The sequence below is a fragment of the Prunus persica genome, chromosome G2 (assembly GCF_000346465.2).
Source record: "Prunus persica cultivar Lovell chromosome G2, Prunus_persica_NCBIv2, whole genome shotgun sequence".
Classification (NCBI taxonomy): Eukaryota; Viridiplantae; Streptophyta; class Magnoliopsida; order Rosales; family Rosaceae; genus Prunus; species Prunus persica.
In genome coordinates this window covers 22,861,977-22,885,788 of record NC_034010.1, presented here as the reverse complement: position 1 = coordinate 22,885,788, position 23,812 = coordinate 22,861,977, and the positions used below count along the sequence as shown (strand labels likewise).

General features: G+C 37.3%; 5 protein-coding genes across 5 annotated transcripts; 2 read left to right on the top strand and 3 right to left on the bottom strand.

Moving 5' to 3' along the window:
- Window positions 51–5,277, top strand: LOC18787096. The gene is made up of 6 exons (XM_007219410.2): window positions 51–2,539; window positions 2,689–3,317; window positions 3,592–3,801; window positions 4,136–4,353; window positions 4,450–4,509; window positions 4,596–5,277. Exons 1-6 carry the CDS (start codon window positions 127–129, stop codon window positions 4,642–4,644), a joined length of 3,579 nt encoding a protein of 1,192 aa, XP_007219472.2. The 5' UTR covers window positions 51–126; the 3' UTR covers window positions 4,645–5,277.
- On the bottom strand, window positions 5,571–8,471 carry LOC18786416 (phosphatidylinositol 4-kinase gamma 4). Its single transcript, XM_007220494.2, has 3 exons — window positions 8,236–8,471; window positions 6,440–8,093; window positions 5,571–6,307 (listed from the first exon to the last, which is right to left on the bottom strand). The coding sequence occupies exons 2-3, from the start codon at window positions 7,823–7,825 to the stop codon at window positions 5,921–5,923; spliced, it is 1,773 nt and encodes a 590-aa protein (XP_007220556.1). The 5' UTR covers window positions 7,826–8,093; window positions 8,236–8,471; the 3' UTR covers window positions 5,571–5,920.
- On the bottom strand, window positions 9,095–11,662 carry LOC18786700 (calcineurin B-like protein 7). Its single transcript, XM_007221010.2, has 8 exons — window positions 11,382–11,662; window positions 11,166–11,248; window positions 10,988–11,044; window positions 10,662–10,770; window positions 10,503–10,555; window positions 9,915–9,995; window positions 9,720–9,832; window positions 9,095–9,484 (listed from the first exon to the last, which is right to left on the bottom strand). Exons 1-8 carry the CDS (start codon window positions 11,482–11,484, stop codon window positions 9,436–9,438), a joined length of 648 nt encoding a protein of 215 aa, XP_007221072.2. The 5' UTR covers window positions 11,485–11,662; the 3' UTR covers window positions 9,095–9,435.
- Window positions 12,295–14,972, bottom strand: LOC109947693. Its single transcript, XM_020558460.1, has 2 exons — window positions 13,995–14,972; window positions 12,295–12,878 (listed from the first exon to the last, which is right to left on the bottom strand). Exons 1-2 carry the CDS (start codon window positions 14,712–14,714, stop codon window positions 12,717–12,719), a joined length of 882 nt encoding a protein of 293 aa, XP_020414049.1. The 5' UTR covers window positions 14,715–14,972; the 3' UTR covers window positions 12,295–12,716.
- Window positions 18,322–23,568, top strand: LOC18785807 (dynamin-related protein 1A). The gene is made up of 16 exons (XM_007219392.2): window positions 18,322–18,612; window positions 18,701–18,764; window positions 18,844–18,948; window positions 19,050–19,151; window positions 19,418–19,468; window positions 19,543–19,604; window positions 19,762–19,852; window positions 20,306–20,370; window positions 20,979–21,173; window positions 21,336–21,455; window positions 21,556–21,626; window positions 21,717–21,942; window positions 22,137–22,187; window positions 22,371–22,599; window positions 22,695–22,834; window positions 23,139–23,568. Exons 1-16 carry the CDS (start codon window positions 18,484–18,486, stop codon window positions 23,265–23,267), a joined length of 1,830 nt encoding a protein of 609 aa, XP_007219454.1. The 5' UTR covers window positions 18,322–18,483; the 3' UTR covers window positions 23,268–23,568.

The window sequence follows — 23,812 nt, the reverse complement described above, 5'->3', positions numbered from 1 at the left end:
CGACAGGTAGATTATATATTATCGAGTATCGACTACCGACGAGTAAAATACTCAAAAACCTCCCCAAAATCTCCGCAAAGCTCTGAATGAGAGTTGCTCTATGTAGCCTCCTCTCTATCTTCATCCATGGAGGTTTTTTATTCTTCAACCCCAACCAACCGCAAAATTCTCTCTCTAAATTCACCTTTCCCTGCCAATTTTCCCGCCAAGTCTTGGAACAAGAAAAACCCATGTAGATACAACATTCCCAGCTTCGGGTTCCACAAAAACCCATCATTTTCGATCTATTTACTCTCATGTCATAGCACAAAGTTTCGAGCTTTAGCACACTTTGGTCGACCCATGAGCCGAAGAAATTCGCTGAGGAAGAAGCTCATTGACGAGCAAAAGGTGAACCAGATTTCCGTTCCTTTAAACCCAAGTTCTGATTTTCAGTTTTTGAATAATAATTTTGATGATACCGAGAGTCCCCTAGAGAAAGTGAACTATGATAGTGTGAAAGAGAGTGAATTTAGTAATGGGGTTGTTGCTGATGATAGTAGTGTGGCTGAAACGAGTAGTGTAAAAGAACCAAATGCAAAAAGCCTTGTTGATTCTGTTTTGTTGGGTAAATTGGATAGTTGGATGGAGCAGTATAAGAGAGATACCGAGTATTGGGGTATTGGTTCTGGTCATATTTTTACTGTCAATCAAGATTCTGATGGTAATGTGAAAGTGGTTTCGGTTAATGAGGATGAAATCTTGAGAAGAAGCCGAGTTGAGAGACTGGAATTGGAGGACTCGGCAGAGGTGAACTTGAAAATTTTGCAAGCAGAGAGTTTGGCTAGAGAGATGGAGAGTGGGAAAAATGTGATTGCGAGGAATAGTTCAGTAGCCAAGTTTGTTGTTGAGGGTGAGGACTCGGGTTTTATGAAGGGAATTCAGGGTTTTAGTTTTCGACCAGAGTTCTTGCCAAATATATCTAGATTTGGGAGACTGGTGTTGTATGGTTTCATTGCATTGTGGGCATTGAAGAAGTTATTCACTTTTGGAAATAAAGAAGAACGATACTCAGAGTTGGAGAAGGAAATGATGAGGAGAAAGATAAAATCAAGAAAGGAGAAAGAGATGTTAGAGAAGGGCAGCGTGGAAGTTGTTCAAGCATCTTCAGAATTGCCACTGGGTCCCTTTAAAAAGCCTAGCATTGATAAGCAAGAACTTATGAAGGCTATTATGAGAGAAAACTTGACAAATGGCAACCTGGCTTTACAAGATTCTTCAACTTCCATGATCGTTGCCGAAAATACTGATTTTGATGATAAAGTTCAGGAAATCAGAAATATGGCCAGGCAAGCGCGTGAAATTGAGGGTAGAGAACATTCTTTGGTTGGTACGGATAGAAAAGAAATTCAGACTGTGAATGATGAAATATCAGATGAAACTGTGAATGACGAACTTTCAGATGAAATTGTGCATGATGAAATTTTGGATGAAATCAAAGTTGTCAAACAGCATGAAGAAGAGGAAGCAAATACTCTGACCAACCCTTTAAATGGAGATTGCAGACAAACTAAGGGTAGTGGTGATACTGCATCTCTTGAAAAGTTAGACTGTGCTAAGGATGGGGATATTCAAACTTCTAGTATTCCGCATATAGAAGTTTCAGATGATAGGCAAAGCACTAACCAGGATGTAAGAGGCAGTGAACATAATTTACACTTAACAGATGATTCTCCTTTTAGGGAGTCCAACAAGCCCAAAAATGGTTCCATCCAAGTAAAACCAAGGGTCATAAGGTCTGTGAAAGAAGCTAGGGAGTACCTATCTAAAACCCGTGACAAAATAAAGCTTAATGAAGAGCCCCAGTTTGAACCTGTCACAGGAAGTGATGCTCTTGTATGGCTACAAAGTGATGAAGACTCTGGCAACAATGTGAGTCAGGGACCGGTCATGGTTAATAATATATTTGCACCTGAAGTTCCAGACAGAGCATCAGATTCTCCATCTATGGAAAATGCATGTGAACATTGTGATCTGAAGGATAAGAAATTTGAGGATAAAAAGATTGATAAACCTGATGAAACTGAGAAAAGATACATCAGGGATGTTCAAAAGCAACAGGTTTCTTTAGATCATGAAAGTAATGACAGTGATTCAATTAGAGAGCCATCTGTAAAATATGAGAACTGGATGGAGGAAAACTTCAATGAATTTGAACCTATAGCTAAGAAGATTGGAGTTGGTTTTAGAGATAATTACATGGTTTCAAGAGAAAAGGGAGATCAACAATCAAGTATGAGTTCTGACATGACACAGCTTGGGTCTAATGAAGAAGATGACAGTGAACTTGAATGGTTGAAAGATGACAGTCTCAGGGAAATTGTTCTTCAAGTCCAAGAAAATGAGTTGGGAGGGCGGGATCCGTTTTATATGATGGATGCTGAAGATAAGGATGCATTCTTCAAGGGTCTTGAGAAGAAAGTTGAGAAAGAGAATAAAAAGCTGTCGAAACTGCACGAGTGGCTCCACTCAAACATTGAAAATCTCGATTATGGTGCAGGTAATTAATCTTTCTTAGGCTCATATATATTGATCCACTTTTCATCATAGAGGCAGATATAGATTTAAAAAAAAATATATGATTGCATAGACATGAGATTTCTGATTTCAAAGTGCTTGGGCTAATAAAAACTTTTGCTTTCCATGTAGAGGGTATCAGCTTGTATGATCCACCAGAAAAAATTATACCACGATGGAAAGGTCCCCCTTTAGAAAAGAGTCCAGAGTTCTTGAATTATTTCCAAGAGCAGCGCAACACCATTTTTGCTGGAAATGATGGGATTTCAGTGAAAAAAGATGAGCAGAACATTCTTCAGAAATCAACAGAATCCCAATCCCAAGAGAATATTGCCACTTCTTCTGTAGTCAGTGACCCAAATAAGAAGGATAATAGAAATTCAAAGATAGTTATAGAAGGGAGTGATGGTTCTGTCAGAGCTGGCAAAAAATCAGGGAAGGAGTTTTGGCAGCACACAAAAAAATGGTCCCAGGGGTTTTTGGAATCCTACAATGCAGAGACCGACCCAGAAATTAAAGCCACAATGAGGGACATGGGGAAGGGTTTGGATCGATGGATCACAGAAAAAGAAATACAGGAAGCTGCTGATCTGATGAACAAAATGCCTGAAAAAAACAAGAAATTCATGGAAAAGAAACTCAGCAAGCTTAAAAGAGAGATGGAATTGTTTGGCCCACAAGCTGTAGTGAGCAAATACCGTGAATATGCAGAAGATAAGAAAGAAGATTACTTGTGGTGGTTAGATCTTCCTTACGTGCTGGTAAGCTATACATGCGTTTCGACTTTTCTGCTATTTTGTTTTAGCTTGATTTACATTGTTAGTTATTTTCCTGATAGTTTATGTTTTTGGAGTTTATTGGTTCTAACACACGGCATCAAAAGTTCCAGGAGGTCCTGGGTTTCAAACATCTCATCCTTATCCCCAACTATTCGTTTTCTAACCATCCATCTTGATTTTTAGTTTTATGTTAGATATTTTCCCAGATTATACAGAAAATACTCAACCAATAGTTAATTCTCTCTTGATTTCCCAGTGCATCGAGTTGTACACAGTTGATAATGAAGAACAAAGGATAGGATTTTACTCATTGGAGATGGCTGCAGATCTTGAATTGGAACCAAAGCCGTATCATGTTATTGCTTTCGAGGACACTAATGATTGCAAAAATCTTGGTTATATCATCCAGGCTCAAATGGATATGTTTGGGAATGGCCACGCCTTTGTTGTTGCCCAGCCACCTAAGGTAAATAATGCGGAATTTAAGTTTTCAAGCAGATCATCATTTTTCAGTTGCGGTTGTTGGAAACTGCCATGCAATTTATGGTCTTAGTAAATTATCATATCCCAAGAGAGGCCACTTAGGTGGAACATCCCTGATTCTTGCTTTCCACATACGTGGCCTGTAATGTTTTTCCTTTTAAGTCAAGAGACTCAAGATCTGGTGCTCTATGACTTTCATATATTACTCACTGCTGGTTTATCGTGCTCTTTCTATCTAGTTGTTTTTAGTCCAATTTTTCTTGATCTGTTGAGGTGCTTGACGTATTTATCTGAACCGTCTCTTATCTCCCCTCAAGGATGTTTTTCGGGAAGCCAAAGCAAATGGCTTCGGTGTAACTGTCATTAGGAAAGGAGAGGTTCAGCTCAACGTGGACCAAACTTTGGAAGAAGTGGAGGAACAGATCACTGAGATCGGGAGCAAAATATACCATGATAAGATCATGCAGGAGCGTTCTATGGACATAAGCTCATTGATGAAGGGTGTATTTGGTTTCAGCGGCAAACCTACTAAGAGGTAGTTTCATAATTTACCTGGCATGTGGCGCACAAAAATCATTGCATTCTTTTTTGGGGTAGTCACGTTTTGTATCTTGGTTTGTCTTGATTTCAGAACAAGATCAAAGCAAACGATGAAGACTGCAATTGGATTCGGTGGCAAACCTGCTAAGAGGTAAAGTCCGTGTGCGTTGCTTTATCTTTGTGTTCTATTTTCGTCGTAGGCACATTTCTTACGTCTTATTGTTTGATTGATTGCAGAAAAAGATCAAAGCAGATGCTGAAGAAGCCTAGCAAGAAAGAAAGGTGATGCTTGTTCATACATACTCCGAGAGACAGCGATAATCGACCATATGACCAGTTCATGGTAATGGAGGCTCTGGATGTGTACTCCACGTTCTTACGCAAATGCCGGGCAAACTCTCTGCAAGCATTCGGAGATCCATGACTTGGTGCAAGCCATTGACCTTTCAAGCCACCTTTTAAGCCGAGTCATTGTGGCAAGAAACTGCATCTGTTTGGTGGTAGCAAAGAGTAGCCGCTACTGCCCCTGATTCATTTGCATTCTGTCTCACCCAAGGCTGGAGGTGGATTGCAGTTCAGCTAGCTCTCAATTCCCTGCTTGTGTGCGGCTGTTGAAGATTTGGTTTGTGGTGTACCATAACAGGTTCCTGCTCCTCACCATGGTCACTTTCTCCGGGAAGCCAGACAAAACTAATTAATTCTGGAGGCACATCCGTGCAGTTGCGCTGTGGATTGTGGGAGCTCATCGTAGGAACTGGGAACTGATATTCCCTTGAACTCCTTGTATTTAAGATACTAGTTTCAATGTTTGCTTTTTAATGTGTGAATAATATCCAACCTTACTGTATTTTGTTCTTGTAATACTGTAATTTCTAGTTTATTCAACATGCAAGCAGAATCATCGGCTTTGTTTCTTAAATGAAATTCAATTATTATTTCCTGGCCAAAAAGTTCCAGCAGGACTGAAATTCGAGACACTGCTTCTTTCCCTCTACTAGTTTTGAGGAAAATTCAACATATATTCCACAATATCTGATGGCTCACTAAAACCAAAATCAATCGGATTGTATTTCTGTAATACCTTTAGGCCAACAAATTCACACTTATTTACTGCTCTATTAGTTGTTGTTGTACATTTATCAAAATTTGGTTGTCTCTGTATACACATTTTAGGTACATGCAGTATCTAGAAAGAACAGAAAAAAAAAAACATCCCAAACCTAACAAATGAAATTTCTATTATCAATACAAATTTGAGGTGCAATTACAAAAGCATGAGAAATTATCACGAAACATGACCTCCTCTACAGGTCAAACAGAAGGGATTTTGTTCTACAATGGAAAAACAAATACGGAATGGACTTTGGTCTACAATGGAAAAAACAAGGACGAAATGGATTTTGGTCTACAATGAAAAAACAAAGATGAAATTCTTGAAGAAGTCAAGGTTTGTATGGGCAAGAGGAGATCTAGTCGGCCTGCCACACAAACATATGTACGTCAATCACATGACATATACACTTATATACCTACGTTCACCACATGATCCAGTAGCATTATCATCAAGAAGGTGATCTAGCGATCTCATCAAGGCGACAATCCATGATTTCGGATATAGTCTCAAGAAAAGCATCTTCGCTTGAATCTGGAAGCACAGAATCCTCCGCTTCTTGCACTATCTCCTCAATGATGGATTCCTTGTTCAAGGTCTTCCTGCACATTATGCTTCCTATGGCAAAGGGAGAGAGCCGCCTCTCTACCCCTTTCTTCAGAAGCATAGTTGAAATGCGAAGTGTTCGAGCACATTTAGGTGGCATGTCCCATCCATGGAACTTCAAAAGGGCGATATCTTCCTCTGCATCCAGTGATTTTATGTAATCAATGACCTCATCGGCATACGGCTTGCGTGCTTGTGGCCAGTACAGCCAGTCAAATGTAATGTCTTCAAACTGCAGGAACAACAAAAATAAAATCAGAGACAAATTAACACACATAAACAAAACAAAAATAAATGTCAAACACAGCAACAAAACACATAAAATCACTCAGTTAAGCAAAAATGAAGCGAAGGCAGTACGTACACTTTCGGGCAAGCAGTACCCGTGATCAATTGGAATCAGCACAGTCTGGCCACCTTCACTCTCCTTGCTCAGCAAAATATTTCCAGCATGCCTATCCGCATTTGCCAATCTAATATCCAAAACAGAAATTTTATGGACTTCCTCAACTGGGAAAGCGGCAGGGCCCATGTCCTCGCAACTTCCATTGTTCTCCATGAACTTCTGCAAGGACCCAATCTTGACAATTGCATCCTCGGGATGGTTGAATGCACTATGAAAGCACTTGACTATAAATGTTGGGGGGACCCCAGCAAAGCCCTTTGCATTACCAAACAGCATGCGATGCCCACCCTTTGGGTGATCCAAAAGGTAAGCTGCAACTTCCCTGAATGCTCCTTCTCCAACTCTTGTTCCCTTTTTCAATCCTTCCCCATCAAGTGACAATGGAAGCCCCCTCGGATTGTTTGGAGCCATAGGCTCCTCATCAATCGGCTTAAAAACAGATACATACTTTTGCCCTGTTGAGTCGAGCATAAAATACGCTCCTCCTGTACCCTCCATGGACCTGATTGGATAACTCCCACTATCTAATCCGTTAGATGTTTCATTAACCATATCCCAAATCAGGGATGGTAATTTAATCTTGGGGTTAACAATGACAGGCTCGAACAAAAAATCCCTGTCAGGAGGTTTTCTTGGCACAACTTCTTCATCAACTTCATAACCTCTCCTAAAGTCTTGCTCACCGACATCATATTGTCGCTTCACATTATCTCCATCAACTTCATAACTTTTCCCATCATTCAAATGTGATGCCACAACAGACAATTCAAAGTTCTTCTCAACTGGTTTGGCCCGAACTTTTGCTGACTTCCGAATCAACAAATGTAAGACAGCATCATTATGTTTACATATGTCATCAATAAGTCTCTGATCCTCGAGTAGTTTTCCATCACACACAACTTCTTGCTCTTCTAGATCAACAAACTCTTTACTCTTCTTGGCGATCTTTTGTTTAACATACCCAACATCTTTACCACGTCCCACGTGGAAAGTAAATTCTTTCCCACAAGTAGTTCGAACATTGATCTCCTGAAGGTCAGAAAGCCTAAGAACCAAATGTAAAACATTTCCATCTGTTACCCCATATTCCCGGAGTATGGAATCGCTCCTAGCCAGTTCCCTACCTCCACAAACTAACTTCTGCTTCTTAGCAACAAACCCTTTATAGGTTTGGATCCTAAACTTAACTGACTCAACAGAGTCAGATTCCAAAACACTCATGGGAGTAGTTGATCCAGAAACAGAGAGAAATATCATAATCGACTCATTTGATGACAGACACGATTGCGAAAACATGGGCTCACTATGAGCCGGTGTAAGAGCAGCAATACCGGCCGACGACATTTTGCTCTTAATTTGAAAAATTCCAAGAAAGTCAAAAGCTCTTCAAATCAATGCAGAACTTTCAAACCCTAAGAAAATTTCACAACTTTACAACAATGCAGCCATTCCGAATCCTAAATTCACCACCTGATTGCTACCCAGATGATCAAACAAACCCTAGATTCAATATTCACAAACTATACAGCAAAAGGAACAAACTTGAATACCCCTCCCCCTCCAAAACAAAGGGGAAAAAGCAACCCAGGCAGAAACACTATAAATTCATCACCTGGGAATAAATAAAACACAAAGTGAGCACCCAGAAACCAATTGGCAAATCAAAAACCCAGTAACTAGAGTTACAGCACCATTGCCAAAAATCCAAAAAAAAAAAAAAGTAAAAAATTATCAACAAAGATTTCGATTCTTACCAAGAACTGAAGAAGTGAAGGGTGCTCGATTAGGATTTGTCGTATAGCAGCTAAGGTTTGTAATTTTGAAAGACAACAGGAGAGATGGACAAGAAGAGAGAGAGAGAAGACGCGTGTAGCCGCCTGAGATATGCGTAGTGGAGGGGTGAGGGGTTGAATTTTGACGACGATTGAGCATTTATTATTTCCATTAATTTTAATTGCCGTAAGGAACATTCTCAGAAGCTACACGACAGCTTTTAGAGTGCTGACCAAGTTAACAGGATGTGGTGGGAAAAATGAAAACACTGAAGTACGTGTGTTGTCCAATCTGGGGTTGCCACGTGTACATGAGTAATGATGGGTTGATTATGCTAATTAAGATTTTCTAAAACGGACTGGGTAAAATTAGGAACTATACCTTTGATTTGACCTAAAGAAAAAGAAATGGAGCTTTAAATTCTTCGGAATTAGAAGTAGGAAAGTTGGATTGCCAACCCCCGCTGCAAGCTGGTCTTGCACTGAGCATGGGCCAGGCCAGCCATGACTGGCATTTTTAAAAATGAAAAAATTATTTATCTTTTTTTTTATTTATGTTTTTGAAAGAATAAAATAATTAACTTTGTTAAAAGTTTTGAGAATATGCTAAAGTTGGTGGATCAAGTATAATTATCTTTTTGGACTTTACAATAAGGGCAAGTTGGGCCGGTTGAAGATCAGCTTTTGGGCTTCGTGATCGGCTCTTTTTCTTTTTTATTAATGAGAAAAGAGAAAAAGGAGAAAATTTGAACTTGAGACAATTTTGATTGTAACTTGTGACTTGACATGTTGATAAACTGTATATGACTGAGTCTGGTTCAAAATGGAAAACAAAAACAGAAAAGAAAGGGGCATGATACTTTTCTAGAATTTGCAGTATTTATGATGCTATACATTTGAGAACATTTTGGTTTTGACCTTACAAATCGGTGAAATTCAACCCAAATATGAACAACTATATATATAGAATTAGAATCTCCGTGTCCATGGTGGTCTATCAGTATAGAAGCTCCCAAGCAGTGAAGCTATATTTACACTGTATATTTGGCCTGTTTTACTGTGATGAGCATCCTCTTTCATCTTTTGTCAGCAAAACTTTTCCAAACAGGATAGTGTATGCTTCTCCATATTCTATATTCGATGCGGCAATATTTCTGGCTTCATGTCTATAATTCGGATTTTTTATGCTTTAGAGTTCAGCACAAAGCTGGGAAATGCTAGAGATATGTCCCTGAAAGTGCATATGGAAATATCAAAACTAAAATCCAAAGAAAATCACACCTGCAAACAGAAAAGGAGATGACAATTCTAAACTTTTCCAAAAACTTGAAGGCTAGTGAATCTGCATTCTAAATGCAGATGCTTGCGGTGCAATACGAAATGGGGATGATCTAAAAAATGCAAGACTTGCTCAGCTGTGTATTTCCAAACACCAGACAAGGTTTGCAGAATGTAGGACAACATACATCAAGTATGGAAGAGTCATGTTTTTCAGTAGAGAAGGATTATCTGCTACGTATTCCTTCCACTCTTCTTCGTCAATCCTGCCATCTGCTTTTCTATCTGCTTCCATGAATGTCTGTGACATTGATATAAGAAAGTATGATCATCGAGACAGAAAATGGGGGAACTGCAATTATCAAGTGGAGTCAAATCCATACCTTGTCCACAATCATTTCAACAATATCATCTGAAAGAATCAAATCAGATTCGTTCAAAAGAGCCAGCACCATCTCCTTCAACTGTTTTTAACACAGAGGGGCTTTATGTCACTTAAAAGTAAAAATCATGAACATGAAAGATAACAATTAAGAAATTTGATCTCTCTTCATACTATTTGTATTCAGAAAATAGTGATCGTCCGCAGGGCTGATGAATGATGACCGGATCACTCTTTCAATCGTGAAAACAAAGTTAGATCAAAGACCAGAATGTAAGGTGCTGGTTCTACAATTGTCTAGCTTTCTGTAGTTCATTAAATAGTTAGCTGCTATATGAGTACCTTAATTTAGAGACAAATTTAAACTTGTTACTAAAAATAAACAGAACATGATGATGATTTTTAGGTTATAAGTATGAGGTCTTAACTAAGCTGATTTAATTAATTTGACTAACCAATTAGCACAATCAAGAATATCTATCTGTCTTCAATAGAAAGCTAGTCCACAGGAAAATGAAAAACTTGTACCCCAAGATCTTTTAACTCAATGAACAACCAAGAGCAAAAAGTAAGAATCCAATGTACTTACCTCCTCACGCTCGATGTAACCAGTGTGCTTCAAATCATATAACTTAAAAGCATCTGCCACATAGATATACCCATTTTAGTGTCCACATATGAGTTCGAAAAGTACTGTGGCAGAAGATTTCAAAGGCTAGGGAATTAAAATCATGAGTCTAGTTCTTACATGTAATTTTGACTGCATCAGGAGTTTTTGGGTGGAAAACACTCAATGTTTGAACAAATTCTTCAAACTCTATATGACCATTGTTATTGACGTCGAAAAGATCAAATACCTACAAAGCATGGCAGAACATAATTTTTTTAGGAATGAGAGTCTTAATGAAATTAGAGCTCTATATCATATGGAGCTTTATCCAAAACAAGGTTCTGTAAATCGAAATCGCTGCATTTCATAAAGTCTTTCCTCTGGTACATGAAAAAAATAAAATAAAAATCCGGCAGTCATCTTAAAAAGTGAAAAGGAAAAAAAAAAAGATTAAGACCACATACCCTGTCCAAGAAGAGGTTTTTACTGCTATTTTGCAAAAGTTCAAGCTGGAGCTCTTCCTATTAATCAAAATTAATCTAAAATTAGTTCAAAGAACGACAGATTATAAATTAATACATGATTCACATAATATTCATTTCAAGAAGAATTAAAACACTAGAAGGAGGAAATTAAGCACACCTTGTGTATAAGCCCATCTTTAACTACAGAACTGCTGAGTTTCTTAAACAGCTCATACAAAGACTCCACCTCACTCACAGAAACTGCCAAATGCCAAAACATAAATGGGTCATCAGATTTCCACACTTGAATTTAACAAAATCAACAAAATATATTTGGTAGGGAGCAGAAAGTGTGAACACATATGAAACCAATCAATGTTCAAATTAAACTCACAGGGGGTTTTGGAAGCAAGAAGAGCAGGATGCTCCAACCCAGATGCTGGTTTGGCATTTTGGCCAACTTTGGCTCTCTCTTTCTTCGAGTTGCAGCAACCCATTCAACCTCAACAAAAATCAATCAACCTTCTCCTTCTTTTTCCCTGCGAGTTTCTGATCTTCAAACTTTTCTGTTGCTCCTTGTTTTGACTGGTGGAAAATCTCTTTATGGTTCTTGTGGTGGAATTAAGCCAAAATTGGAGACTTATATGTGTCTTGTTTAATTAATCCATGCAAACTGTACTGTATTGGTCAAACGCCTGTTGGTCAGTGCGAGTCCGAGGTTATTTGCCATTCTATTATTTGATGACATATCGGACAGAAATTTCGTTGATATAAGACATTGCTTATTATTGTTATTTCTGAAATATAATATTGGAAGAGATTACTTGGAAGAGATTACAAGTTCGAGTGTGCCGTCATCTTTATAAATTAGAAAACGAAACTATCTTTTATAACATTTTACTACTGAGTCGTATTGATAAGATGTAAGATGGTAGAGTAGAGGGTGGGGAAATTATTTTATTCATTTAGAATCTACAACTTCCTTATCTTCCTCCCTCGGTGTCGCATTACATGAGCTGGAACACGTGGGCTTATCTAACTTCGTTATATCTTTCATGACGCTAATTTGGATTCCTTGGTAGAATACGGCCATTCTGTTTTCTCAAGGGAGAGCAATTTAGTTTTACATAAACTTTTGAAGAGCATGGTGTGTCATGTGGTTTTCTTCAGTTGATCCAACAAAGTTTTAAAACAAATGTTGATAAATACACGACATCTAAATGCATAGGCTCGGCTTCCATTAACCATGTTGGTCGGAATTATTGGTAAAAGGAAATAATCTTGCAGCTACTTCCATGGAGGAAATGTCAACATCGTCAACTATTCACTTATATACAAATTGCATGCAAATTTACAGCACAGTCCTTTGAAGGCAAATTTCTGGCCAACATTTTTGGAATTCTGCAACATCATAAAGCAAATTATCTGGCCTAGGACCTTCCAAAGCAATTAGCAAAGTCTCTGAAATTTCTAACTACGGATGGCAAGATAGTTATGCAAGCTTGCTTCATTCTAGGGTCTCTGTATACATTTTTCAATTCTGTTTATAGTCAGGCATGGCTCTAACAGTTTCAGAGCTACAAAATAACATTTCTGTCGTCAACTTTGTGAACCAAAGTCTATCTGATATCGAATGAAGAAATCGAGTACAATCATTTCTGTGGCCATGTCAACACTAGAATGGTGTGTGTGTCAACACAATCTGACCAAAATTACCTGCAAAGTCAGCTCAGGTAGCAACCAAGCTTCCCTGACAACAAACACAAGCGACTACGATGCCGAGGAGAGCTCCAGCAATAACCTGGGAGGGAGTGTGGCCAAGCAGTTCCTTGAGCTTCTTTTGGCTGATGGGATGCCCTTCGAACAAGTACTCAACGACTATATTAAGAACCTGTGTCATCGCAGTCACAAATATTCACAAGAAAATCAAAATACAACATCGGTAAGTCAAATAACACACACACACACACACCAAAAAGAGAATGGTCTTTGGCAAGTAAGGGAAACAAGTAAATAACTAAGCAACCTACCAGAACTATAAGATGACTAATTGCACGATTGCTCAGAATACAGAGGATTTGCAGATTTTATAAGAGGCCAGCAAAATTTAAAATTGGTTGCCATTTGGGATGAGAAGGAAAATCAACAAAGATTATGACTGCAAGGCTGCAAAATTTAGATTGTCCTCTCATTCATACAAATTTTAGCATTAATATCACTTTAGATTTGTGATTTTTTCCTAGGTTCAATTCCATGAAATTTTAGATGTGAAAATTTTCCTAGTTATTAGACCTGACCCAATGCTACATGCCCTCCTATAAACTCTGTGACACATTAACCACAGAAGTTATAGTTTTCTCTGTTTCTTCACCTTTTAAACACCCAGAAAAGCATGAGGGACCTTCTTTATATTAGGATCAATGGGACCTGACACAAATTGTTAACTCTCACAACAGGCATAAATCCTACAGCACCTTGTTTAGAGAAAACTAAAAATTACTACTCACATACATTGCACATTCAACCGGCCAGTCAGAGAGAACTATTAAACATAACTGAATTTGTGATTACGGAGAGGCCTGTAACTCAAACATCAAATTACAATGAAAGGATATCGAATTGCGCTTTGGCACTTCAGTTTTTTGAATTCTCTCATGGCTCATTGCTTTCAGAAAAAAGACATTTCTGGATGAGGATAATGGGTTGTATGGCTCCACTACAATGATGCAAAATCTATCATCTACCTCATGATGTAACATTATTACTTTAAACCCCAACATTTAGACCAAGAGTTCCAAGTGCAACGAATGACCAACCAAACCAAGGTCTTAATCAATTAACTCTCAACCTTCCAATTTGTTAATCATATTCAACTGTCATATTACACTAATCAATCATCACAAAAGCCTGTCAATAAAACCCAGCTTACAAAACAAACATCCCGAAAGACAAAGATTCAATATGTTAGAGATATACAAAATAGAAAGAACCCAAATTGACTTCTTACCTCTGCTTGCATACCAGCATGTCGTCGAACACCAATAGCATCATACATAACAATGAGACTGAACCCCAAACAAACAGGAAAAAGCGAGTCTGCAACACCATGACAAAGAGCCACAGAGGTCGTCAAAGCCGTGCACAACGCCGAGTGCGACGAAGGCATGCCTCCAGAAGCATACAATATTCTAAAATCCCATTTCCTCTCCACAAAGAAATTCAACAACACCTTTGTCGACTGGGCCATAAACCACGCGAACAAGCCCGAAACAAAGGTCGGATTCGCAGCCAATTGAGCCACGAAAGGACTAATTTTTACTTTGGCATTGGATGTCACGCTTAACAAAGCAACTCCAATCCCGCTATTATGTAAAAAATCATTATTTTTTTCATGTACAACACACTCCGTGCCTCTGTAAGCCTGTAAGAAAGAAACCCACTTCTGGGTTCGTGAAGAAGCTAAAACTCTGATGCTTTGGAGGACTGGGACCAAGAACCAGATGGGATTTAAGGGAAAGTTATGAGAATCCCATATGGATTTTGGGCGTCTGGGATTGGAAGGAGGTATATGAGAGCAAGAGATTGAAGATGTTGATTTTCTGAGTTTTTTGAAGTGAGAGAATCTGAAGAAGGAGAAGTGTGTTGTGGTGGTGTGAAGGGGCTGTTGGGTCTGTGAGGGGCCGAGCTTGAAGGAACTGAATGCGTGCTTTGTTACAACTGAGTCCATGTGAGGCCTTTGGTTTCAGTCAGCATTTCAGAGAGAGCAATTTACAGGCTTTGTGAATCGCTCTGGAAGCTTGAGAGTGGAGGAAAGCAGAATATATGAGCTGGGGAGGACTGGTATTTATATGGGATGGGAATTTGTGGCAGGGAAAATGCCCTTTTTGGGTCATTTTAACGATTTTGCCCTTGGACGTCCAAATGAGGAAGGAATATGCTAGAGACTCTTGAGAGTACATTTTCAACATTTTGGATTTTTTTGGAAATTGAATAGGCATCTCTTCCCGAAATTTCGTCGGGAGAGGTTTTTCTATTTAATTTTTATTTAAAATATATAATTAATTTTTTTTACTTTTATTTTTTGTCTATTTCTTTAATTTAATATATAATTAAGTAATATCTTAGTCTTTTTGAATTACTTTAATTAGTAATTATATTTTAATTATTATTTAATATATATATAATTTAAAAAATGTCCACAAAATAATTAAGTCTTTGGTGAAATTGTTTGGGTGTCTTAATTAAATTTCTCTATAGCCAAAGAGCCATATTCATTACTATTAGGCTATTACTCGAGTATCTATTGTCCCTTTTTTATTTTTTTACTTTTCCAGAGTTATTACCTGTATAAAGATTTTAGCACTTCCACGTTGAATAATGTATTATACACGTATGCACATATTTTTCATGTTTAATACATGTATTTTTTTACAAAAATTTCAATAAAAAACACGAAATTCACGTATTATACACATAATTCTCACATATTATTGAATAAAAATGGTATAGCTGCATGGCCATACTCAGTTTTTAAGTGTTTCTAAAAAATAGTATCGTCGAGCAGCTATACTCCTTTTTTTTAGTATAGCCGCACGGCTTTACGTTTTTAACACGTGCCCAATAGTCGTTAGGAGGGTTTATATATATATAACCCGGCTATACTAGATCTTTTTTTGAATTTTTTAAAGAAATAGTATAGCCGCCCGGCTTTACATTTTGACAGGTGGCACCTAGGCGTTGGGCACACCCTTATTTATATATAAATTGTATAGCCGTGCGGCTATACTTTTTAAAAAGAAAATTTAATCCTGCAAATTTCGCCGGCATACACTTGTGCCAACGAAATTTCGCTAAGACATGTTTTTTTTCTATTTTAAAAATACAAAATTAGTTTCTTTACTTTTGTTTTTTGGCCTACTTCTTTAATTTAATATATGTAATTAAGTAATATCTTAGCATTTTTGAAATTACTTTAATTAGTAATTATATTTTAATTATTATTTAATATTAAATAATTGAAGAAATTTTCCACAAAATAATTAATTTCTATTTATTAAGTCTTTTGTGAAATCGTCTGGGTGTCTTAATTAAATTTGTCCATAGCCCAAGAGCCCTATCCATCACTATTACGCCATTACTCGAGAATCTATTGTCCTTTTTTGATTTTTTACTTTTCCAGAATTATTACCGGTATACAGATTTTAGAACTTTCACGTTAAATAATGTATTAAACACGTATGCACGTATTTCTCAATTTTAATACACATATTTTTTTTCAAAAATTTCAATAAGACACACGAAATTCACGTATTATACACATAATTCTCACATATTATTGAATAAAAATAATATATATTTTAAAAAAAAGATATAGCCGCACGGCTATACGCAATTTTTTCCTAATTTTTTAAAAAATAGTAAACCCGTCCAGCTACACTCTTTTTTTCTTAAATATTTTTTAAAAATAGTATAGCCACGTGGCGTTACCATTTTGACACGTGGCGCATAGGCGCTGGCGGCTCTCTCTCTCTCTCTCTCTCTCTCTCTCTCTCTCTCTCTCTCTCTCTCTCTCTCTCTCTCTCTCTCTCTCTCGCTCTCTTTCTATATACTAGCCCCTTGACACATGCTCACGCATGTGCCAATTGGTTTTCTTTTTCTTTTTTATTTTATTTTTAGAATTAATAAAAGATAACAAGGTAGTTATGTTCCATCAAAGTAGGACCTATTATCTTATTTTGTTTTTAATTTTAATTTTTTTAATATTAAAAAATGTGAATTTACTATATTATCCTCATTTAATTAATAATTTCAATTCTTAATGTTTGAATTAACAAAGGGCATTTTCTGGTATTTTGAATGTTTCACCATTCTCTGCCTTTTGCTTTATATATATAGATATATATATAGTAGAGCCGCCCGGCTATACCAGATTGTTTTTTATTTTTTAAGAAATGGTATAGCCGTGGGGCTCTACTCGTTTTTCTAATTTTTTTTTAAAAAATAGTATACCTGCCCGACTTTATTGTTTTGACACATGGCACCTTGGTGCTGGGCGCACCCTTTTTTATTATAAATAAATAGTATAGCCACGCGGCCATACTATTTAAAAAGAAAATTTAGTCCTAAAAATTTTACCGGCATAGACCTTGCCAACATACAAGAGAAGTGAGATTGGAAGGTTTTATTGATGGAGAATTCATGAGTTTCCCTTTGCATCTTTCATAGGTACCCCATTCCCATTGGAAAACTAAATCGATTCTCTAATATGTTGTGCAAAATTTGTATAATCTAAATTATATCTCATCTTAAACTCTAATCCACGAAATAAATTCTACTTTTTGATCTACAAAGTTGGATAAAAGCTAATACAAATCTTTTGTTTGATGTTGATCATACGACTCAACTTAAACTTCATCTCTAACAATACTCCCTTGTCCGGATTTTTTTTCCGTTGTAACATAGTTCATTGTTGATAAAAGGTAACAAGTATATGTGACTTTTTATACTATATTGTGATCAATATGTGTTACTGTGTGGAAGCTTTTAAGTCTAGTGCCTTTTATGGATTACTAATGTGTTTGCTAATCATATGGGAATGAAAGCATAAGCGCCACAAAATATTAAAACTCTTGATTTTGGAGGATATAATTGTTGGAGAAACGACCCATCAAGAGTCCATTTTTTACCTATTGTACATTCACAGTAATGTCTAAATTCCAAATTTTCTCATTCACTTTATTATTAACTATTACATAAAATAATAGATTTAGAAAATTCACATCTTATTAATCAAACTGATTTCAATTTTGACTCGAGTGAATTAGTAAACAACTTCTACAGGACTCCAATTTCTAACTCCTCTTCATCCAATTGCAGTCACCTTTTGTAAGTTTGAATTACTCATCTTCCTTTGACCTGTTTTATAAAAGAAAAAAACGTTTTCGGGTGCCCATCAATGTAAAAAGAACAAAGGAAATACAACATTCAAATCCATATTTATCTGAAGCAGGTTTGTTGATAAAGTTCACGGGAGAGGTTACAATGGGAAGTTTAAAGTGAGGAGGCTATTTGTGGAGGCCAATCCCACCATCAAAACATTTAAAATGTTCAAGCCCCATGATTTCTTTACATTTGTTAATGGTGAGATTATCTCATCAAATAGTCTCCTCACTTTAAACTCCTCATTATAGCCTCCCATAAAGGTCACCAGAAACATTGGGCTCACATAGACTTCGTTTAAAGTCCATTAAATTATCAGCGGTAGAATCGGTCACACCTCGCTTGGGCTAAACCCAAAAACTTACCCAATTTTCAAACTTGATAGATTACAAATTTTCGCACCAACGACCCAAGATTCCATTTCCGGTCGTTTCGTTCTCCAACTTCCAATCCAAATTTCTGTTATCTCTCTCTCTCTCTCTCTCTCTCTCTCTCTCTCTCACGTCCGACTGATCCGACTCGACTCGACTCACCGATCCCACTCGTTCATCCATCCAATGGAGAATCTGATATCGCTGGTGAATAAAATACAGAGGGCGTGCACAGCTCTTGGTGACCATGGCGACGAGAGCGCCATGCCCACTCTCTGGGACTCCTTGCCCTCCATCGCCGTCGTCGGAGGCCAGGTCTCTCCTCTCTCTTATTCTCCAATTCAATCTTCTCGAATCTTCGAATTTCACAATTCTCACAAATTTATTTATTTTGGCTTCACAGAGCTCCGGCAAGTCGTCGGTGTTGGAGAGCATTGTTGGCAAGGACTTTCTTCCTCGTGGTTCAGGTACGCTGTTGTTTTTGGTTTCTTACGCGAACGTGTTGATTATGCGTTTCGTATTCTGATTCGAAGACGTTGTGCGCAGGGATTGTTACGCGTCGTCCTCTGGTTTTGCAGCTGCATAAGATCGATGAAGGAAGAGAATACGCAGAGTTTATGCATCTCCCAAGGAAGAGGTTCACTGATTTTGGTACATTCTTCTTCTTCTTCTTTATTATTATCTGTGCAGATTGTTTCGGTTTTGTGACTTTCGTCGTTGATGTCAAAATCTTGTATTTTTTCTATCTGTAGCTGCTGTGAGGAAGGAGATATCTGATGAGACTGACAGAGAGACCGGCCGCTCGAAGGCTATTTCAAGCGTCCCAATCCATCTTAGTATCTTCTCCCCCAATGGTGAGATTGAGTCATAGCCAATTTGAATATTTTTGATTTGATGATATTCACAAAAAGAAAGAGAGGTCGTATTCTCCGAAGCTCGCGCAATTGTTCTCTTTATTCATCGTTTTAATTCTGTCTCACTAAATTTTTCTCTGTTATCTTCACTAAGCTCACGATAAATTGTTCTCTTTTATAGTTGTTCTTTTTTTCTTCAAGTAATTGCATAATGCTTTTATTAAAGTTGTTTCGATTTATGTTTATGATTTGTTTGAGCTTGGCAGTTGTGAACTTGACACTGGTTGATCTTCCTGGACTCACAAAAGTAGCTGTTGGTGAGTTATAATTTCCTTTCAACGTTTTCAAAATAGTTGGGACTTAGGAACGTGTTAATTGTGTGGTCTTGTAGATGGTCAACCGGAGGGCACAGTGCAGGACATCGAGGATATGGTTCGGGCCTTCATTGAGAAGGTAATTTGTTTACAGAATTGTTGAGCATATCTTTTAGCTATTAGTTTATGAGACTTGCATAATAAAGAAGGGTTTTGATTGGATTTCCTATGTGCTTTTTGAGTCAGTTTTTTTAATTGCGCACTTGATGTCCCTTACTATATGCCTTTTATTGCAGCCCAACTGTATTATTCTGGCAATTTCCCCTGCTAACCAAGATCTTGCTACGTCTGATGCAATTAAGATCTCTCGTGAAGTAGACCCTAAAGGTAAGATTAGTTAAAATTTTGCAGCAGTGATGTGAAAGTAAGCAGAATCGCACAATTTGGAGATCATAGTAACAGTTTGTTTTCATTTAAATTTGTTTTCTATAGATGAACATAATTGTTGTAAACAGTTTTGCAGAAAGATTTTTCATTTGAAAGGTGATCATCTATATTTGAAGTCCAATATCTAAGTTCTAATTTGTGATACTCATCTTTATTGATTTATGTATATAAAACACTACATTACATGTGTCTTGAACCTTGGCAAACAGGAAAGTCAAGATTCCATTTGTTTCACGAGAACCTTACTTAAGTCTTGTTTCCTCTTGTTTAGAGAAATGCACTAGTATTCAATTGGTCAACACGTATATGTCATTAGAAAAGTTGCAGATTAACTTATTAGGAGAAGATTACCTTTCATGCGCATTGATTTTAAGTTTGGTTTCCAATTCTCAGGGGAGAGGACGTTTGGAGTTCTGACAAAGATTGATCTTATGGACCAGGGTACAAATGCAGTTGATGTAAGTTGCTTCCAAATTCGTAGCCAAGCGGAAAACGGAAAAAAATAAAATAAAATAAAATTGGACCATACCTGTTTGCTTTTAAATGATGTGGAATCAAGTAATTTAGCTACTTGGTGACCTTTTTATTGTTTCATTTTCAGAGCCCTTGTTGTGAAGCCTTCTGTTTTGAGTAAAATGGATTGGTGGTGTTCTGTGATGATCAATGACATGCATTTTTTTTTGTTGTAAGGTTCATATTTTTGGTTTAGTTTCATTGTGGCATGACTTGTTGGAGTAGGTGAAAGTTGTCGTTAGCTTTATTTTTCTCTTGCAAAGGTAATGAATGGTATTTTCTTATGTTATTGATTTTCAGATATTAGTTGATATTATTTCTTGTGGTATGTCCTGTTTGCAAATGAGATAGTTTAGTTAATTTAGATGAACTTGAAAAGTGAGTAAAAGTTTAGGCTTTCATAATTTTCAAGATGAAGATGACGTTGCAATTAGATGCAGCAACTTTCTTGGCTCTCATCATCTATTTTGTACTCAAAAGTCTCCTCTCATTTTCACTGTGGCCTCTTCAGAGTTTCTAATTTCCCAGGGTTTATTTTATTTTTACTTGTCAGATTTTGGAAGGACGATCATATAAGCTACAGTTCCCTTGGATTGGTGTTGTCAATCGCTCCCAAGCGGACATAAACAAGAGCATTGATATGATTGCTGCTAGGCGTAGAGAGCGTGAATATTTTGCAAGTAGCACAGAGTACAGGCATCTTGCAAACAGGATGGGTTCTGAGCATTTAGGAAGGGTGCTTTCTAAGGTATGCAGGTTTGTTCTCCTAAATACATTACATATGGTTTAATTGTTGTTGAAGTTTGATGCACAAGTATTGGTCTTTGAGATTGTTAATTTTAGGGAAGCACATTTTTATTTTGTTCCACCGACACACATCTTACTAGCACAAAATGTGTCAAATTTTTAGCATTTGGAAGTTGTCATCAAGTCACGAATTCCAGGCCTTCAATCTCTCATCAGCAAAACTATTGGTGAACTAGAATCAGAACTAAGCCGACTTGGGAAGCCCATTGCTGCTGATGCTGGAGTAAGAATATACATACACATTGTTCTCTTCGTCTCATCCGTTTCCTTTTTATCTTGCTAATTAATGTTTACATAAGTTGATCTCTTCTTTCGACATGTAGGGAAAATTATATGTGATCATGGAAATATCTCGTACTTTTGATCAGATATTTAAAGAACATCTCGATGGCGTGTATGTTTCGTGCTTGCATATTGTCCTATTTGAAATTTTGTTTTCATCTCATGTTAGTTTCTTATTCAACCTTGGGTTCAATTTCTGCAGGCGCTCTGGTGGTGAGAAAATTTATGGTGTGTTTGATAATCAATTTCCAGCTGCTTTGAAGCGGTTGCAATTTGACAAGCAACTTTCAATGGATAACATCCGAAAGCTAATTACTGAAGCAGATGGATATCAGCCTCATCTAATTGCTCCTGAACAAGGATACCGTCGCCTTATTGAATCTTCACTGATATGCATCAGAGGTCCTGCAGAGGCGGCTGTTGATGCGGTATGCGTACATATCTTCACCTGTAATCTCCCTAGGCACTTAAACCTCGGGAATATTTTGTTGAAGAATATAAAATCGCACGTCGGAAACTTAAAAAAACAAGTTCAACATATGAGTGAGTGGTTCATTACATAACATATATTCTGTGTCAGTGCCTGAAACGATTTGCTTGATATGTTTTCTCCCAATTTCAGGTTCATGGCATATTGAAGGATTTGGCTCAGAAGTCTATAAGTGAGACAACGGCAAGTCCCTCAACATCACCTTGAATTCTTGAATTGCCTATAAAATATCCAAAATGTTCTTAGGTTTTAGAAATTGAGTAAAAACCAAGATTGACAGAGAGAAGAAATACTTACGTTAATTTTTCCCTAATATAATCTTTTATTTTTAATTGAACGGTTCTTCCATGGCATATATGTATGCAGGAACTAAAGCAGTATCCCCCTTTAAGAGTGGAAGTTGCAAATGCAGCTTTTGAGTCGCTGGAAAGGATGAAAGAAGAAAGCAAGAGAGCCACTCTGCAGCTGGTTGATATGGAGTGTGGTTACTTGACCGTTGACTTCTTCCGCAAGCTTCCTCAAGATATTGAGAAGGGTGGAAATCCCACAGTCTCACTTTTCGATCGATACAATGATTCATACCTCCGCCGGGTTGGTGAGTTTGCTTCAACTTTGACTTTGACTTTCTCACTCTAATGCTATGCTACTTTGACTTTAACCATGGTTTCTTTGTATTTTTGAAACAAACAGGACACAATGTCTTGAACTATGTCAACATGGTTTGCTCGAGTTTAAGGATTGCTATTCCAAAGTCCATTGTCTACTGCCAAGTACGAGAGGCCAAACGCTGCTTGCTCGATCATTTCTTCGCAGAGTTGGGTGCAAAGGAGGTGAGGTTTCAATACATGAGACACATAGAAATATTTTTTAAAATAATATTAAAAGAGGTAAAACCTAGCTGGATTGTATTAAAGTAACTAGTCTCTTGACACGAGCAAAAACGTGTGCCAATTTGACTAATTACATAAAAATATGAACAAATGTTTATGTGGTATTTGAAAGAAACCTAAAATTATAAAGTGGATAACGAATTTTGTCAGTTATTTCTCTCTCAATCAAGTATTGAATTTTTGAATGTTTCACCATTTCGGGCTTTATACAGATAACATGTACTTAATCAATATTTATTTGCAGGCAAGGCAGTTGGCTAAGTTGCTGGATGAGGACCCAGCAGTGATGCAGCGGCGGACGTCCCTTGCAAAGAGGCTAGAGCTGTACAGAAGTGCTCAGTCTGAGATTGAAGCAGTTGCTTGGTCCAAGTAGGGAAGGGAAGTCTGGTTGGTTAATTTTCCTTGCTAGGAGGAGTTAGAATTTGGTCAGTAAATAGGATGGCAGCAGTAATTCTTTTGATTCACATGATTTACCATTTCTTTATTCATTAATTACCATGACGAAAGAAAGAGCGATTAACTTTATGGCTTTTTTGCCTTTGGCTTCCTGGCTTAGCCATGATCAGCTCTGATTTGTATCCACGGTTTGTTTTTTTTTTTTTTTTTTTTTTGCACATTCTTTCTATTGGCTTAATTTTCTTATTAACAAAGAGCTGTTTAAACTTTAAACTTTTATATATTTTCTTATCCTACAAATAAAAGTTAAAATTGAGAAGGAAAAAAAAAAAGGAAAATTGCAGATGCTTCTCTGTTTCGGTGGTCAAACATCACAGCCACCTGGATATCATGACATTGATTGAGATTGTACCACGTGGCGATAGGGTCAACGGAAACCGCATCCAGAAACCTTGATGATCAGGATCAGGATCAGGACTTACATCACACGGTTATTGTTCTCTAGTGAGAAATTAATTACCG